Source organism: Elephas maximus, chromosome 3, assembly GCF_024166365.1.
Source record: "Elephas maximus indicus isolate mEleMax1 chromosome 3, mEleMax1 primary haplotype, whole genome shotgun sequence".
NCBI classification, from domain to species: Eukaryota; Metazoa; Chordata; class Mammalia; order Proboscidea; family Elephantidae; genus Elephas; species Elephas maximus.
The window spans coordinates 133,645,399-133,663,478 of record NC_064821.1 but is presented as its reverse complement, the minus strand read 5'-3'; the positions used below and the strand labels follow the sequence as shown (position 1 = coordinate 133,663,478).

The window sequence follows — 18,080 nt, the reverse complement described above, 5'->3', positions numbered from 1 at the left end:
CCATGTATGTCAGAGTAAAACTGTGCACCATAGGGCTTTTAAGTGTCTATCATGTGGCAGGCTCTATGCTAGGTGCTTGAACATACCTAGATATTATCCCAATTTTAGAGATAAGAAAAGTAAGGCTCTGAGATTTTAAGTGAGTCACCCAATGCCATGCAGTTATCAAGAAGCAGCTGAATAATGACAAATAACACTTAATCATAAACAAATAAGAAAGAACTTTAAGAGGAATATGGCCAAATAATTTGGACATACAGAAGAGAGAGCTAGATTTCCTTGGAAAGGGGTAGGAAGTAGAGTAAGAAAGTGAAGGAAATGAAATTTAATCTACAAAATGGCCAGTCAATCATTGAACAATTGAGAGTTGACCCATCTGGAACAAATATTTTCCTTTCATTCCTTCTACTCTCATTTTAATAGTTTATGCTCATACATAGTGCAAAGTAGATAAATTGCTACTAACTGGAAGTAAAAAAAGGAAACATGAGAGAAAAGTGCTTTATTTGATGATATGTAAACTACAAGTGTATATCTTTTGATATATAAAAAATGGATTTAATGGAAGAAGATCCATTATCAATGTCCCCATTGATAGGACATGTGTCCCTTCACCAAGTTTAGTTACAATTCTCATAATATAAAACTAATCTTTCAAATGCTTGGTAAATGTACCTATTCTGGGTACAAATAAATCCTCCACTTCTGAAGGCTTGGTAGGGACTCCGATTTAAGTCTCCAATACATGTCCAGCGATTTTTGGCACCCTTTAGGGAAATACACCATTTGGCATGATCCTGATAAGAACTAAAATAAGATTGTCCAGATAGTTTAATTGCTTTTACATTGTAGACATGGTAAGGAAGGGAGCAGTTTGAAGGAAGCTCTTGTCTCTTCCTCTGCCAGGTTTCTGTTAGCAAGTGTGTCTTCAACTGTTGAGCCATCCAAGCTGCAAAGATGTCTAAGATTTATAAGGAGAAACATAGTGGGGTTGACATTCATGCTTAGATAAGTCCCTCAAAATATCCTCAGGAATAGAAACTGTCACTCACCCATGATATGTGAATGTCACAAGCACGATAATTACAACATAATTGAGATAGTAGATGGGAAAGTATTTTGTAAACACTAAAGTGATAGGCAAATAAAAATCATTATCATCATTACTATGATGATGTTGGTGCCTGTGAACTTCCTCTGTTCCATACAAACCAGGGAGCAATATATGGTTTTGTCATGAAAAGACCTTTGAAAAGAATAAGGCTAAAGAAGTAATCAGGGTCCAGTTTCTAAGGGATCTTTGTAACCCGTGCTAAAAAGTGGATTTTCCTAAAAGCAAAGGGGGAGTTTTTAAAGGAATGCTAGTGTGGAATTAATAGAAACCCGTTTATGATCAGAAATACCAACTGAGGCAATGTTCAGGATGAATTAGATTGGAAAAAGGAAAAACAGAAGGGTGTGACAACAAATGCAGGCGTGGACTATGGCTGTGGCAGAGAGTTTGGAGAGAATGAGATAAAAGTGAGAGTTATTAAGGACCTGGAATTGACTGAATTTGAGGATGAGACAGAGGGGCGAGACAGAGGAGGGCTCTAGAATGACTCCCGGGTTTCTGCAGAATAAAAGAAAAAGTTGGTTTGTGGGGGATGATGATGAGATGAATTTGACATGTTGAATTTGGTGTGGCTATGCCACTGCCAATATAAACAACCCGTTAAACTCTGGGTGGCTTAGTAGTTAAGTGCTACAGCTGCTAACCAAAAGGTCGGCAGTTCGAATCCACCAGGTGCTCCTTAGAAACTCCATGGGGTGGTTCTACTCTGTCCTGTAGGGCCACTATGAGTCAAAATTGACTCAACTGCAATGGGTTTGGTTTTGGTTTATTTAACTGTTGAATACATCACTCAGTACAGTGGTCTGGGGTGGAGATCTAGACTTGGGAATTCGCAAAGGGCTTGCTAGAATTGCCCAGCAGGAGTGTGTAGAATGAGATAAAGAAGGGTGGAGGACCACAGGGCAACTCAGTAATCACTCAAGGAGTAGACAGAGGAAAAGGACCTTGAGAAAAAACTTAAAAGAAGTGGAAAGAAGACCAACAGGCTTAATCTTCCCAAAAACCAGACTTGAAGGGAAGTGTTTTAGAAAGGAAAGAGTTTCAACAGTGTCAAATTCGAAACGGGCTATTTCTGTATGTTCATTTTTGAATCTCTAGTGCCTAACACAGGGCTGAGAAGTAGTAGGCATTCAGTAAATATTTATTTGATGTACAAATGAAGGAAGGAAACAAGCAAGCATAGAAATCAGTGAGGTGACTTTGAGGAGTGTCTACAGACAGAAGCAAGACTGCAGAGAAGGAGCATTGACAAACCTAAAATTCTGTGGTAGAGGAGAAAGAGCTTTGTATGCAGGAAACAGGAAATTTGAGTGCTGCTTTCTTCAGTATGATAGCCAACACAGCCAGGAGTTGCTTGGCCATCATCAAACAAGACCTACTCCTGCCCTTTAGCAAATGAAACTTAAGGAGATGGCAATGGGTGTGGCTCAATTGGGAGCTGCTCAGACCAAGAGGAACCCCCCCCTTCCTGTCCATTGTCCTCAAAGTGCTGGGTGAGGCTGAAGCCAGTCAAACCCAGTTTACTAGCCAACAAGCCAAAGAAAAAAATGCCATTTGTCTTACAGCACCTGCGTGCCATGATAACCTATATAGTCCATAATATTTATATATACTTCCTTGTGAGGGACTGGTATAAAAGGTTCTGCCTCCCTTTGTTTAGAAAGAAATTTGGAAGAAAAGGAAGAAGAGAGATGTAGGGATTTAGAGTTGAAGGAGTTGTTTTAGGCATGTTTATGTGAGGAGGGTAAGAAGCCTACAGAAGTGGGAGAATTGAAGGCAGAACAAATAAAGTAGAGGAATCAAAGTCTTCTGAGGCAGGGATAGGGGAGCCCTGATGGTACAGTGGTTAAGGGCTTGGCTGCACACAGCAAAGGAGGTGCATCTGTTCTGTTGGGATGAGAGGAAACAGGTTAAAAGGAATGGAAACAGATAAGATCGTTTGTTTTGGGGGGGTGAGTATGCTATTGAAGTAATTCCTCCCTGGTGATCTGTTTTCTCTGTGAAGAAAAAGTGAAACTGAGAGTGAGGAGGCAAGGAATTATAAAGGATTGAGAGTAAGGAAGGCTTAAAATAACTGCTTAGAGAATGGAGGAAGAGGAAGATGGCTGTAGCCCTTGCTCAGCGGAGGCCGGAGAACATGAACTTGTACTGAGACCCTTTGTGACTGGATCAGCAAACCTGCTATGCAAATTGGGCTGGCAAATGTGTGAATTGACCCTTAATTTCCCTTCCCTCTTCCCTGCCCATTTCCTTCCTTCCTTTCCTCCTTTCACTCCTCTGAAAAATCAGAATATCTCCTCTAAGCAATCCAGAGTGATTCAGCAGCAGTTATATAGCATAATGTTTGATGATGGACTTTCATACCGTCAAGAAAAGAATCCGACTTTGCAAAATGGAGGAAGTTTTGTCCCTGGGCTGACTGAAATGTGGCCAGGTGCAGGCCAGGGATCTCTGATGAGCTGGACCTGGTGCACAGCTGGGGCATGTGAATGAGCTCCTGGTGAAAGATGGCTGGGATGGAACAGCTGTAGACATTCGGGTTGTAGATCAGGAGTTGAGAATCTGAATCAAGAGTCAGTAAAGAAAAGTTGAGAGTTAAGACAAATGGAAATGCCTGTTTGATATTATTAATCTTATTGTAAATTAAAAAGCAAAACATGAAAGTATTCCCTTTTTTAAGCCAATAGCCTTCCTGTGAATTTTGATTAAAATAGCTGACACAGTGCATTTCCTACTTGCCAGATACTGTTGTATGAATTTTACCCTGGTTAAATTAATTTAATCCTTATTACAATTTTACTATTAGGTAAGTCCTCCTGTATCATCATCCTCATTGTAGAGCTGAATTAACTGAGAGTTTACATCATGTGCCCAAGGTTTTAAAGCTTGTAACTGGTGGAGTTGTCATTCAAACCCAGGTAATGTGACCTTGAAGGTTACGTGCCCCCCAAATGTATATCTATAAAAGTAGAGAACTCCCATGTACCAATTATCAAGCTTCAAAACAATCATCTCATCAGGGTGCACACTTAACATCTCTGCTATACAGCTCTCTAATCACTACATGAACCGAACTAGTTAGACTAGGTTTTGAGTTGGGCAAGAGGCTGACTACCTCAGTGATCCCTGCCATAATATAAAAATTTGAAGCAAAACATATTCTAACCCTCCTTATATCTGGAAGCTGCTATTCAGCAGCTTCCTCAGTAAAAAGTGGTTGGTAAAACAGTATTCCTGCTTTCCCTCCTTCCCCACGACAGCTTGCCAAATCTAAGTATGTCCCTTTGAGACGGAAATCTTAAAGGATCACATTGGTTGCCTACTGGCAACATGCTATGTACACTTTTTTAAAAAATGAATTGGATCTATATTTAAAAATCAGTACTTCTCTCTCTCTCACACACATACGTTTCTGGTTCCTCTTGAAAAATCTGAAGATCTGTAACCATCCCACCTGCATTCTTGCAGAGCTACAATATGATAGAACTGAGGCCTTTGAGGGAAGCTGACCACGCAGTGTTTGCCTTTCTGCTTCACCTGATTTTTGCATAGCCCTATATAAAAAAAAAAAAAAAAAAAAAAATAGGCATTCAAAACTACTACCTATGATCAAAGGACAAATGGTTAAAGCCCTGGCTGCTGATTGAAAATAATGGTGATTTTAACACACGCAGCAGCTCCTTGGGAAAAAGATTTGGTGGTCTGCTTTCATAAAGATTACAATCAAGAAAACCCTGTGGGGCAGTTCTACTCTGTCACACTGGGTTGCTATGAGTCAAAATCAACTAGAGCACATCTAACAACAACCGCTGATCCAGGTCAATGACTTTATTGGTGGATCAGGAAACCACCAATGTAAGTGGGCCTGTCCAAGATCTCATGGTGGCAAAGCCAATATTAGAATCTAGACATCAGAGCGTCTATGAACAGAGAATTAAGTGGCAAATTTATTAATACATTTATGCATTATCTTCTTCAGTATTGTTATCTTCCTCTTTTTTAAAAAACACACTCTAATGTTACCTATTGCTTTATACTGGTTGTACTTGAAAGTTATGCAGATGCCGTTTTGTCCATTTCGTCTCCCCGTGGGTGGATAATCATAGCCCTCTTCAGGAGTTGGAGGGAACCGGGGAATAGAATGAATCAGCCAGAACCCCTGGACTCTGTTCCACAGCAGTAAACCTACCAAAGATACAAAGTTAAATACAGATTTAAAAAAAAAAAAAAAAGGGCTACTTTTAAAAATAGAGTTCAGAGCTATAACATTTAAGCCTGATTATGCTTATGCTTTAGGCTAATGCTTTATTAGGCTAATAATCACAAGTGTCATGGACATTTTTCAAAGACTTCAAAAACAATTCAAACACATATCACGTTGCCCCGTTACTGATAACAACCCATCACAAGAGGGGAACCAGGCCAGCCACCCTGTGCAGAGTTAAAAGGAATCTCATGTTGAAACCACAAGAAGAATTTGTTTTGGCAGAATGCAAATTTGCTAAATTGGAATTTGACCTTGCTAAACTATACAGTCACCTGGCAAGTTTCAGATAGTGTCTTTACTGCTAAGCAGCTAAGCTATTTTCAAAAGCCGGCTAAAAATCAGAGTTGAAAAAGAAAATATCAAATGAAGAAATGTACTTGCAGCAATTTGTTGTAAGAAAATGATGTTTGTTTATGTGGCAGAGGAGTCACCCAATTCCACAAGTCCAAAAAAAGAGGCAAAGAAAAAAAGAGAAAGTTATGCCAATGGTGTTTGTATAAAATCTCTAGAGCAAAAGACTGTGAGAGCCAGAAAGGAAGAAAAGATCATCATCTTGTGACATGGCAAAAAGAACCCTATCCTACAGGTGTCTATGAATATTTCTGTGTTTATAAATATGTCAGGATAGTTTTGGTATGCTAGCTAGACTGCCCAATTTGCATATGACAATGAAAACATAAAATTCATTTATATTTGCCTTATCGTTGGAGGTGAAACCAAATTCTTGTCAGTTATGTCTTTTCGAAGAACACACCTTAGGAAAGTGTACTGTTGCTCTCTTGGTGGAAACAGAATTGATGCTTACATAGACGGACTATGTTCCAAGTCGTGTTGCCTAACAGAGCTGGCTGACCTTTAAGAGCTCTTCTCTGCACAGATGAGGGCGCTGTTTTGATGAAATCATAACCTCCTTGTACAAATGCCACAGGATAGTAGGGCATCTCTTGGCAAGGAGAACTCGCCCATTTGACCTCGGTCCTCACTCTCTTTCCAGTCTTTTTTCCAAACCCTTGTGGCTGCTAACATGTGGCTCTAACAGGGTGGAGGTGAGAGTGGTAGTGGGAAGTGGCTGGATGAAAGGCTGGAGAACATGGCACGCTATAATAATTGTTGGGTTATGTATAGATAGAACCATCAGGAGGACCAAAAACCAGAACCAAACCGGTTGCCATCGAGTTGATGATGCCATGTGTGTCAGAGTAGAACTGGGCTCCACAGGGTTTTCAGTGGCTGATTTTCAGAAGTAGAGCACCAGATCTTGCTTCTAAGGTACCACTAGGTGGACTCGAACCTCCAACCTTTCGGTTAGCAGCCAGGCTTGTAAACCCTTTGCACCACCCAGGGACTCCTATCATGAGAGCAACTTGACTAAATCAAAAGCCTTTAAGTGCTCATGCCCTTTAACAGTCATTACAAATTATATTCTTAATCAGAGGTTACAAACTGGCAGCTCATGGCTCAAATCCAGACCACAGATATGTTTTATTAGACTTGCAGGGTATTTTTAAAACTTTAAATTCATGGCCAGTATTTAAATACCGGGGAGATTTTCTATGAAAATATTAATTTTTAGCATCTTCTGAAAAATCACATCCCTATCTGGCAAGCTGAGTAGTAACTGTGCCCTTTAGACCAAGTAGGTACTGTCCAGTTCTCCACAGTTGCCCGCTAGCCCAGCCCATTTTACTCTATCACTTGCCTGTTCTCTGAAGGCACCTGAGTTTGGAACTTTCCAAAGAATACTTTTGCCGTGGAAAGTTATTCATCATATATTAAGTTGGAAAATAGTCGTTATGATATTTTTATGAAAATGCTTTAAAATATGTATTATAGAAAAAGTATAAAGGATTAAGTGTAGCTGTCTAATGCATGTTAGAATTATAGATTTTTTTGTTTACCTGCGTTTTGAAATTTTCTGTAACTGGTATACGCATGTATAGTTTATAAATAGAAAAATGACAAAAGTTACTGTAGTATAAAAATTGTTTGGCTATTTGGTTTAAAAAAAGTCTCTTCAAAAATGTTTATTTCAAATGGAATTGTTCACAAAAAAGAGTGGATTTTACTTGATGTAAATTAAACCTCAATAAACCTAAGATGCTAAAATGTACGTATATGTATGTGTGTGTATAAAGAAACCAATTGCTGTTGAGTCGATTCCAACTCACGGCGACCCCATGTGTGTCAGAGTAGAACTGGTTTCAGTGGCTGATTTTTCAGAAGTAGATTGCCAGGCCTTTTTTTGGAGGAGCCTCTGGGTGGACTTGAACTACAACATCGCAGTTAGCAGCTGAACTCAGTAACAATTTACAAAGCTCAGGAATATAGATATACATATTTACTGGCTGGTATTCCCAGTTGTCAGCACTTGGACTTCTGCCGTAAGGCATATATTAAAAAAAATACTAAGAAATAAAATGGGATTTGTGAAAAGGGAATTGTCAAGTCAAAGTATAATATAGCCTGTGATACAAAATTCAAACATTTCAATAACTCAAAATAAACCATTAAAAAGAAAAGTCATGCTATCTTTTTAGTATAGAATATAAGAATATTTATGATGAAATGTTTCAAAAATATGTTGATTTCTAGTAGGCAAGAGAAACTAAGGGCTTTTGTCATACCTTTGGTGTGTCCGTACTTCCTGCTGTAACTCACAGATTTAGGGATTCCGTCATTATATATTAGATAGGCTGTGTTGTTACTCTGCAGGAACATATTAGGGTTATAATGGTGTAAGTCTTCCAGCCACAAACACTCACAACATTTCTACCAGCTACCCACCCTGTAATACAGAGCTTTCATTAATACAAGTGAGAAGTCATCCATTCCCCTAATAGGCAGCTTGCCCATCAATGTGAATTCTATGACATACAAAACAAGGGAAAGGAAGTCCATTCTCAGCCATGCATGATTTCCTCTTGTGACAGGAGCCCTATGCATTGGGATGTGATGTGTGAGGGTGGTATTCCTATTTATCTTGGTTGTTTTGGACCTAGGTTTCTGATTAAGCAACCAGTGTATATAAAAAAAAAGGGGGGTACTTAAATATTTATTCAGGAGATGAAGTAGGTACAACCAGCCAAAGATTACATCTGAGTTTTTTTTTTTTTTTTCCATTGATATTATAGTCACAGCACAGAACTGCCTGTCAGGATCTGATTTCCTCTGTCTCCTTTATGCTTTGCTGCTTGGCCAAGCTTTGTGATTAATCAGGATTCCTCATGATCTGCTCCCCTACCTCCCTGGTATGGGAGGATTTTTCTTTCTTTCTTTCTTCTTTATTGTACTTTAGATGAAGGTTTACAAAACAAACTAGTTTCTCATTAAACAATTAATACACATACTGTTTTGTGGCATTGGTCGCCAATCCCACAACATGTCAACATTCTCCCCTTCTTGACCTTGGGTTCCCCATTACCAGCTTTCCTATCCCCCCCTGCCTTCTCACCCTTGCCCCTGGGCTGTCGTGCCCATTTAGTCTCGTTTTATTTTATGGACCTGTCTAATCTCTGGCTGAAGGGTGAACCTCAGGAGTGACTTCATTACTGAACTGCATCCGAGGGCCATACTCTCAGGGTTTCTCGTCTATGAGAGAATTTTTCTTCAATCCATTTCTCAGTGTCACTTCACCTTTCTAACTGGATATTTCACTGCTTAGAAAGGTGGCGAAATTGAATGTGTGATATTGAATTTCCTCTGATAAGGCAAAACACCAGTAAATTGTCCAAGCAGTTGGCCAAATCTTTGAGTCAAAACAATGCTATTGTTTTGATAGTGTCTCTTTGTCATGCTTTGGAAGCTTGCTTGTAGTTGTTTTGGGTGGCCCATTTCATTTGTGTCACGATGGGGTGACTTTTATTGAAGCCAATAACGTTGATATTAAAAAGTCTCAGTGACATAATTAAAAGCAGCGAAGGACACTCATTTCCTTAAAAAGGCCCTTGCTTTTCTCCCAGGGGAGAGGGGGAATCAATAACTGAGTCTCTCACAGTTGCTTAATTATTTGATGTAATCAAAAATCGTATGTTTTAAAATGTACAACATAGTCTGTGTAGCACTTTTGGCTTCTGTGTTTAGGAATATCCAGGAAGGTTAAGCCATTTTCTTACTCTCATTTTCCATAATCGATCATATCTGCCAAATGGCATTCATATCATCCTCCTCTGGAGAACTCTGACAATTAGTTATTCTGCGGGCCTGTACTGAATGTGGCAATGTGGTACGAGTCCATTGTGTGCCTTTGGGGTGCAATGTGAAGAGGCTCTGAGAAGACAGGCAAGGAACTTCTTAGAACAGATGAAGGTTACTATTCTAACCAAGAGTATAACAACTAAAAAAAAAAATAGCTAAGGTTAAATGGGTTGTAGCCCTGGTGGGAAGAGAGGTGATTTGATAAGAGGACAGATCATGGACTTAAAATAAGGTAGGTCTAGGCGTATGCCTTTGTACAACTTAATTCATCTAACACGTATGTTGGGTATTGTTTTGGCTACTGGGTGGTGAACAAGATGAATACAGTTTCTGCCCTGTCTATAGTAGAGAATATGGACAGGTAAGTTTAGGCAACTGCCTATATTTGGTAAGTGTTATTATAAAGGCATATGAAAGGTTCTTATTTGCAAAGGTGATTTTCTTATCTGCTAAAGAAGGAAAACAATTCCAAATGTAATCCATGTATTGGCCTCGGTCACCTTGACACTTGAGATTTAAAACCAGTTGTCTGATCTCGAGTCCTTCTCTCTGTCACAAATTCAATTTCAGGTCAGGGGTTGGAAGGATAATGTTCTCAGTCACTTCTGGCATACAGTTCCAACTTCCAAGGAACACCACTCTCACCTGGATGTCACCTGCTGCTGTTGGTCTCTTCTTTTGGCTCCATGCCCATCACACATGGACATCAGCCCCTTTGCTGTCCTTATCTTTCCAGAATCAATCACTGAAGGCATTTGTGTGTGAGATTTTTAATGAAGGTTTGAAATGACTGAAAGTTTTGACATTGTCACTTGCCCTGCCCCCAATCCACTCCAAGTTTCTCACACTGTTTAATTCCTGATTCCCATCCCCCTTTTTTTGTTTGTTTTGCTGAGCATTTTAGCTCTCTCCCCCTCGTAGGCTCTTGGGGTTACATTTGCACCTCCAAAGACCATTATTGTATTCTGCCAAACTAAGAACCAGCTGCTCCAGCACAGGGTAAAAGGCAGAGGCTTTACAATATTACCCTTTCCCCTCTCCTCCCAGCAGTCCTCGTGATGGGGAAGGGAACGATGTTGACATTTATTTTCTCTCTGCTATATTATGCTCCCCAACTCCAACCCCAAACCTGGAAGGTAGAAGGAGCTGGAGGCAGTTTTGATGTTAAATAACAATCTGTTTATTCAAAACAGGGTTGTTGAGACTAAATAATCTTTTAAAGTACCTAGCACAGTGTTTTGGCACATCACTTTCATTCAACGGGTCTATAAATATTTTATAACTTTGTAACTCGGCTCTAAGGGCTGGTCATAATGGCAGTGAGTTAAATGAATATGACCACACATAATGGAAGCTCCTTGTACATTTTAAGCAAATATTCAGATACACGTGTGCACTAGTGCTACAGGCTAAATTAGTTGACATATGTAAAGGCCCAGCACAGAGGCCCAGCACAGAGCCCAGTACATCGTAGGTGTTTCATCATATTATTTACTTACTTCTCAAAAAATTACTGTTAGGAAATGCATAAGTGAGTATAACTGGATGTCAGTTATTGCTGGGTTTTACTTGTCATCCCCAGTTGGAAAGCAGTATCTTCTCACTGAATACCAGATGGTGCCTGGAACATTGGGAGGCTGCCCATGTTGAGCCAGGAGGCCTACTTACAAGTCATCCACCTATGTCTGAGTTATCTGGATGCACTATCTTTTGTGGGTTAGCTTGCTGGCTTGTGAAGTTCAGATATCAGGCTTAATTTCCATTCAGGCAAGCTAGTTCTAGGGCCTTAAACTAGATCCTTAACTCTCAACCTACCATTTGAAAGTACTTAACCAAAAGGAAGACCAAGTGGATCCCTTTTCTTGGGTCAGCACAAATTCATCACCACTATGGCATAAAGAGCACTTAACTCACGTCATATTGATCATTGGTCTGTGTTCCATTGTGGCAGAAAAGGATTCTTCTATTTCTGTTAAGTGAATAAATTTGTATAATTTTGATGGATTAAAGTAGATGGACTAAGTTAGACGGATTAAATCGGATGGACTAAAATTAGATGGATAAAAAAGAGTGAATTGGCAGAGGTTTTGACAGCCGGAAGACAATTAATTCACAACCCCGTCCAGGGATACCATTAGACATGATGCCTAATGTACCAACAGTTTGGCATTACTGTAGAGTATGATGGCCTGTTCCTTAAGGTCTTGATAAGATTGGCTCAGATAATTGTCCTGGGCTAGTTCTGAGCTAGTTTATGTAAAGTTGCTAGGATTAAGTGTTGATGAAAGAATAAAAAAAAAATTTTTTTTTTTAAAAAAAAAAGAAAGAATAGAAAAAAATATTTTAGAACCTTTGGATTCTGTCTTGTATACTGTATATGACTCGAATGAATGATTAGCTAAAACATACCTTGGAGGCATATGCTTCGTATAGCTGTTGTAATGTCCTTCCCAAAACACTGTTGGTGGTATTCATTAGTTGCTTACTCCTCCTCCAGCTTCTAGTTGTAGAGTCTAGGTACAGGTACCCTAACCCAGTCTCTCTACTTTCCTTTTCTTGCCTTTTAGGTAACTTATAAAAGGTAAACCTGTCAGAGGAAATAATTATGAATGACTAACATTTATTGAGTGCTTGCCTGATGCTAAGAATTTAAATCTATCATCTCAATTATTTTTCATGGGAGGCCTCCTAGTCTAAGGAAAGGGATTTACTCAATCTCTCTGCCTCTGTCTCTACCCTTCTCCTTCCTCTTCCCCGGAAAAGGAAATGCAAATCTGCTTGGTCTGGTGAATGTATGGACTTTCCCTGTAATGGAAGTCCATGTACATTGAGAGTGGTTCTCTCTGTTGCTTCCACAAGCCATATGGGGAGAAGGTCAAGGCCCAGGCCTGGGTTGGAGGACACTTGGATATGTTTTTCTCTTCTGCACTTGTGCTTGGCATACTGTGAGATCTGGTTTTGGGCTTCAGGGAAGGTGGAAGCCTCCTTGAGCCTCTGGCCTGAGCCACATTCTTTAGCTCAGTTTATCAGAATGCTCTCCATTAAGGAATCCAGTCCAAGACCAGCTAATTAAGTGGGCACTTTGCTTTCCTTTCCTATTGTTTCCTGTTTGTATATTTCCTTTGAGTGTCTCACAAGAGAAGAGGTAGTTGGGGCCTTGTACCATTCAGGCATTCCTGGACTGTCTAGCCCAGAGTTTCTCAACAGTGGCTCTATTGACATTTTGGGCCAGATAGTTCTTCACTGCAGGGGGCCATCCTGTGCATTGCAGGGTACCTGGCTGCTCTGCTTACTAGATGCCAAAAGTACTCCCAAATTGTGATAATCAAAAATGGCTCCGTACATTGCCAGAAGTCATCTGGAGGGCAAAATCTCCCCCAGTTGAGAACCAGTGGTCTAGCCAAATAATCTCCAGGAGCATGAACCCCACAGTTAGCACTTAAACACCCACAGTGAACCAAACATTGTAACGCATTCAGTATTACTGTACAGGACTCCCTGAATGGTGCAAATGGTTAACACACTTGGCTGCTAACTGAAAGGTTGCCATTTGGGTCCACCCAGAGGCATCTCGAAAGAAAGGCCTGGCAATCTACTTCTGAAAAATCAGCACAGTTCTACTCTGACATACATAGGGTCACCAAGAATTGGAATTGACTCAACAACAGCAACTGATTTTTTTTTAAATTACTGTACAACAGTTTCTTAAACTGTCCTGAAGAATATCAAATTCTTCACTCAGTTCTCTTCAGTCTTATGCTTCTACTGAAGTGAGCTATTTCCTGCCCTGACAGTGCTTTCTTACTCACCAGGAAGGGTCCTCACATGTTCCAGAAAACAAAATTTTTCTTTCGTGCTGACTTGATGTTACTTTGCTCTTTAACTCTCACAGTATGTTGTACCAGCTTGAGGCTGTATCTCATTATCTGCTCAGCTCAGCGTTTTCTCTGATGGATATCGCTAAGTAATATGTCCACTTAGTTGTGGCAAAAATAAATTTTATATACGGAAGACAAATTGGTAGCCCACCATTGAAGGGATTTTGGCCCACCAGTGTGCCATGGTTACTGCTTTTAAAACATTCTTCCTGGTGACTGTCTCCAAGTATATGCTGAACATTCCTGAATCAATTTGTAGGTCTAGATGAACCTAGACACAAACATGTCCCAGAGACCTCCAACGCCATACCTTTGAAATCAAGCTTGTAATATTTTGTTCTAAATCTGTTCATCCCCCACTATTAGGGAACACATCCATGCAGTCACAGAAACTTGAAACCTGAAAATCTTAACTTCTTTGCTTCAGCATCCTTTATCTCATCCATTACCAAGTCCTCTCAGAATGTTCCTCCCCCTCCATGTCTACTGCCAGTTGTTTAACTCAGGTCCTCACTTCTTCTCATCTGTAATACTGCAAAATTCCAACTGGTTTCTCTGACTTTGGATTGGTTCTCCTCCATCTAGCCTTCACTGTGCTGCCAGTGAACTTTCTAAAATACAGATCTGACCATATCATGCCACTGCTTGATGTCCTTCAGTGCCCTCCTTTCAAGGTAAAGTTCAAGGTCAAGTTCAAACCGTGCAGCTCAGCACACAAAACCCTTCATGACCTGGCCCTCACCTAACTTTTTAGCCTCATCTCCTGCCATTTCTCTTGCAGCATGATTAATTACTTTTGTGTGTGGCCGTTCCAGCCGTGGACTTATTAACTCCCACCTAGGTGATTGATCAGGACTGTGTGATAGGGTAATTGTGGCCCACCAAGGGGATGGGTCAGGTTTGCCTTAAAAAAGAGCCAATTCCAGAGCAGAAAATATTCTAGCACCACCAAGGAAGAACAGCCAGGAGCTGGCACACCCTTTGGACCTGGGATCCCTGCACTGGGAGGCTCCTGGGACCAGGAGACAGAGAGCAAGCTATAACCCTGAAGACGATGAGCAGGGGCAGGAGAGACCCAGCAGCAGGAGAAGGCATGGTAGGCTTCCTAGCTCATGGAGACAGAAAGCTGAGTGCCTTGGGCAGAGGCTTAGGGCCAGGGAGAGGCATGCCTGCCTGCCAGCATAGTTGGGAAGAAGCTGTACTGATTAAAGAACTGTATACTTGATGTTCCTGAGCCTGAATTGTAACCTGTTACTTCTCTAATAAGCCCCATAATTGTGAATATGGTCTGTGAGTTCTGTGTAGCCATTGCAATGAATTATTGAACCCAACAGAGAAGTAGAGAGTGCTGTGAGAGGGATGGTTGGTGTCAGAGTTGGTAAAGATGGCCAAGACAGAAGAGGTGTCTGACCTCTGCCTCACAGGAATCAGCCTTGGGCTGTTGATCTTGGTTCTCCTTTCTCCTTGTGAAGTTAGAGGAGTCAGACAGTCCCCCAAGCCATTTTTTACAGTTGGCATCAGAAGCGGGATTGTTTGCAATGGCTCCAGACTCAAGGAAGCATGAGAATTTCTAAGGGAAAGAAAGTGAAGGTGTGGAGAAGAGAAGATGCAACTGGAATGTTTTAAAAAGGGTTGTGTGTTCTGGATTATGTGTTTAACTGAATATACTATGGGTATTGAATGTTTCTTCTACTTAGTGTTGTAAAGCAGACCTAAATATATGGTAAAAAATGAATATTGGGTATTATAGATGAGAGACCATGTGACTCCATCTTCAGCCAATACTTGATTGGATATGCTAAAAGAGGATTTGCTCCAAGAAACACAGGCTGTTTGAATGCAGCAGCCCTGTGTATAGAGTGAGGGCTTAGGTGGAAAACCTGAGTCCCACCCAGATTTGCATTTGAAAAGACATGTAGAACCACCCAGAACTGCTGAGAGAATAGATTTGCATTTGAAGGAAGAACTTCAGAAAAAAAATGGCTGTTTTCTTTTTAAATTTTTGAGCAAGAGGTTTGCTGTTAGATGCATCTAGGCAGGAAAAGTCAGTGCTTGTCAGAAGGAACCCCCTCCCAGGACTGGAAGTTAAAGGGAGTCAGCCAGTAGACAGCTTGGCCTGCTCACTTGTGGTGACCACCTGGGTCCACTCAATGAGTAGAAGTGGGGGAAGTGCTGTGGGAGGGACGGTTGGTGTCAGAGTTGGTAAAGATGGCCAAGAGAGAAGAGGTATCTGACCTCTGCCTCACAGGAATCAGCCTTGGGCTGTTGATCTTGGTTTTCCTTTCTCCTTGTAAAGTTAGAGGAGGTCAAACACTGTCCCCAATCTGTTTTTATATCCCTACAGTCTCCTGAAGCTCCAGCAATATGGGAATACTTGCAGCTCTCAAACTCTTCACACTGCTCCTTGCCTCTGTGCCTCCTCATCGACCCACCCTTGCATCACCCTTCTTTTTCTAACTCATAAATATTCTTTAAAACTTAAGCTCAAAATCCATTTCCTCAGAGAAGCCTTCTTGGCTCTCTATTCCCCAATGCTCCATCTATGCCCTTACCACATAACTATGAGCTCTGTGAGTGCAGGAACCATGTTTTCTTCATATTTGTATTTTTAAAACTCGGCACAGGGCCTGGTATAAGCTCAGGAAATGTTTGCTGAGTGAGTGAATAAGTGAGTATATCTGTGTTCTCTAGTCTGAAGTTTATGCAAAGCTTGATGCCCACCATAATAGCAAACCTAAACACCCTAATTAAAGAGTGGAAAGGGATGAATGCTTTAGGAGAATCCATGACTATAATGCAATGCTGCACTTAGTCTCTTTAACATGGAGCAAGAGGCCGGTGACCTGCTACCCATTCCACCTCCTGCTAAGCTGCCTTAACAAACTGAGTTTAACCAAGCAGTGCTATGTATGATCAGATCCTCTTTCTTCTTCTCATAGGAGAACTCCAGTTTCAGAAAAAGGGTCATCTGCCTTCCCTCCTTTGCCAGCCTCTAAATGGATGTTGGAAAGGTTCTATGAGGCAAAACCATAATATAATAAAAGGAAATTGCTAACTGAGAGAAGTTGTCAGCTCTATCCCACTCCTATGGCCACCAGTATTACCCTCCTGAGACCTGTGTATCAGGCAGTGAGGGGCTGTTATGCTCTTTCTCCCAGTGAAACTCCCTCACTTGGAAGTTTAACTCTGTCTGGATATTTGATGCATTTGCACACTTCAACTCCCCTTTCCTCTTAAGAAGTTCATAGTGAACCAGCCTGCCTCCAATACTCTGCTTTTCTCTCATATACCAATCTTTACATTTCATTTACCTACCAATCCACAGGTTCACCTTCTTCATTTCTGCATGATATTGTTGTTGCATCCAGTACCCCAAAGAGTCCAAGGAAGAGCAAAGCTAGAGTTGTTCTTAGAAGTCTTGCTGTCATTTTCTATTTGTCAACTTTATTCCATGTTATGGCAAGAGACTTTCCCCATAGATTGAAGAGTCTGAGTTACAAGTCTCTCTCAGGCTATGCTGGTTCTGACGTTCGATTCCATTTGCCTCTGCTATTCAGGCATTTTCAAAATAGGACGAATCTCCTGCAATTGTGTGATTCTGTCACAACATGCCAGCGTGACTCAGAATGCCTTTGTGGTGAATTGTTGACTGGTTTGCAAAGTCATCAAAAAGTTCTGGGTGGAAAAAAAGGGATATATAGTTAACTGTTTGGAGTGAGCATTGTGCAGTATAATGTTCAGTGGACGGGGACCTCCACATTGATAAGTAGATGTTGAAATAAATAGATTTCATGGTTTTGTTTTTGCTTTTTCCCTCCTGATTGACTCTCTATAAGTGAGGAAAAAATGCTTAGGGTTCATACATTTAACAGATATTACAAAATATTATATCTTAGTAATAATTAGAATCTATCACTTGTAATATTCTCTATCTTAATGAAACAGTTGCTAAAGGATACCTAAAAGGGCTGCTCCAAAGTAGGAGCAAATTCGGTTGGATTTTACCAAAGATGTTTACATATTCTCTCCACCTCTCTTGTTTTAGCTACTCAACGTGGTGCCTTACTCTCAAGAGATCCTAGTGTCCCATTAGCTGTATTGCGATCAGGTAAACATACTGATCGGCCACTCTAGGTCAAATAAAAAATGTTACAAATACCTGTCTTTCCCAATCTATCCTTTCTCAGTTATTCTTGAAACTGAATCTGAAGTTGAAGGCCAAAGGAAAATGGCCCATTACCACACGGAGTATAAAAAGGTGAGACCAATCGCTTTTTGGAGTAGGGTATATAGACATACAAAAAGAATTTAATTAAATGCATGATGCTGTTTGCATCCATTACTACAGATGCTCTCATAGTCAGTAGCAGTTTATCTCAGGCTTGCAAATCATGTTGGCTCTGATCTCTCCCTCTGACTGTGGATCCAGATCAGCCACTTTAGAGATCCAGACCAAACTGGGCCCTTGCAGAGTGGATTACTTCTGTGGTCTGGCTGGAGTTGCTCAGGACTCTCAGTGTTTTTAGGAAAAGGAGATCTTGAGCTCTGTTTCTCCTAAGACAGAATTTTTTAAGGGGTGCTCTGGACCACTCATCCATATGCACCTGTAAAAAAAACAGAACTCTAA

At 40.7% G+C, this 18,080-nt stretch overlaps 1 protein-coding gene across 1 annotated transcript; it reads right to left on the bottom strand.

Moving 5' to 3' along the window:
- Nucleotides 1-620: 620 nt before the first annotated feature.
- On the bottom strand, nucleotides 621-16,881 carry DNASE2B (deoxyribonuclease 2 beta). The gene is made up of 6 exons (XM_049875554.1): nucleotides 16,769-16,881; nucleotides 11,985-12,162; nucleotides 8,006-8,087; nucleotides 5,138-5,299; nucleotides 3,479-3,676; nucleotides 621-961 (listed from the first exon to the last, which is right to left on the bottom strand). Exons 1-6 carry the CDS (start codon nucleotides 16,879-16,881, stop codon nucleotides 621-623), a joined length of 1,074 nt encoding a protein of 357 aa, XP_049731511.1.
- Between the last annotated feature and the right edge of the window lie 1,199 nt (nucleotides 16,882-18,080).

What these genes read in the sequence shown, in the direction of transcription:
- DNASE2B (XM_049875554.1), bottom strand. Translation starts at nt 16,881, where the DNA reads ATGACAGCAAGACTTCTAAGAACAACTCTAGCTTTGCTCTTCCTTGGA. An exon ending in GAAGGTGAACCTGTGGATTG is followed by an intron (nt 12,163 to 16,768) that starts GTAGGTAAATGA and finishes TTCCTCTGACAG; the next exon opens with GTTTACCTTTTATAAGTTAC. An exon ending in GAAGTACGGACACACCAAAG is followed by an intron (nt 5,300 to 8,005) that starts GTATGACAAAAG and finishes TATCTTTGGTAG; the next exon opens with GTTTACTGCTGTGGAACAGA.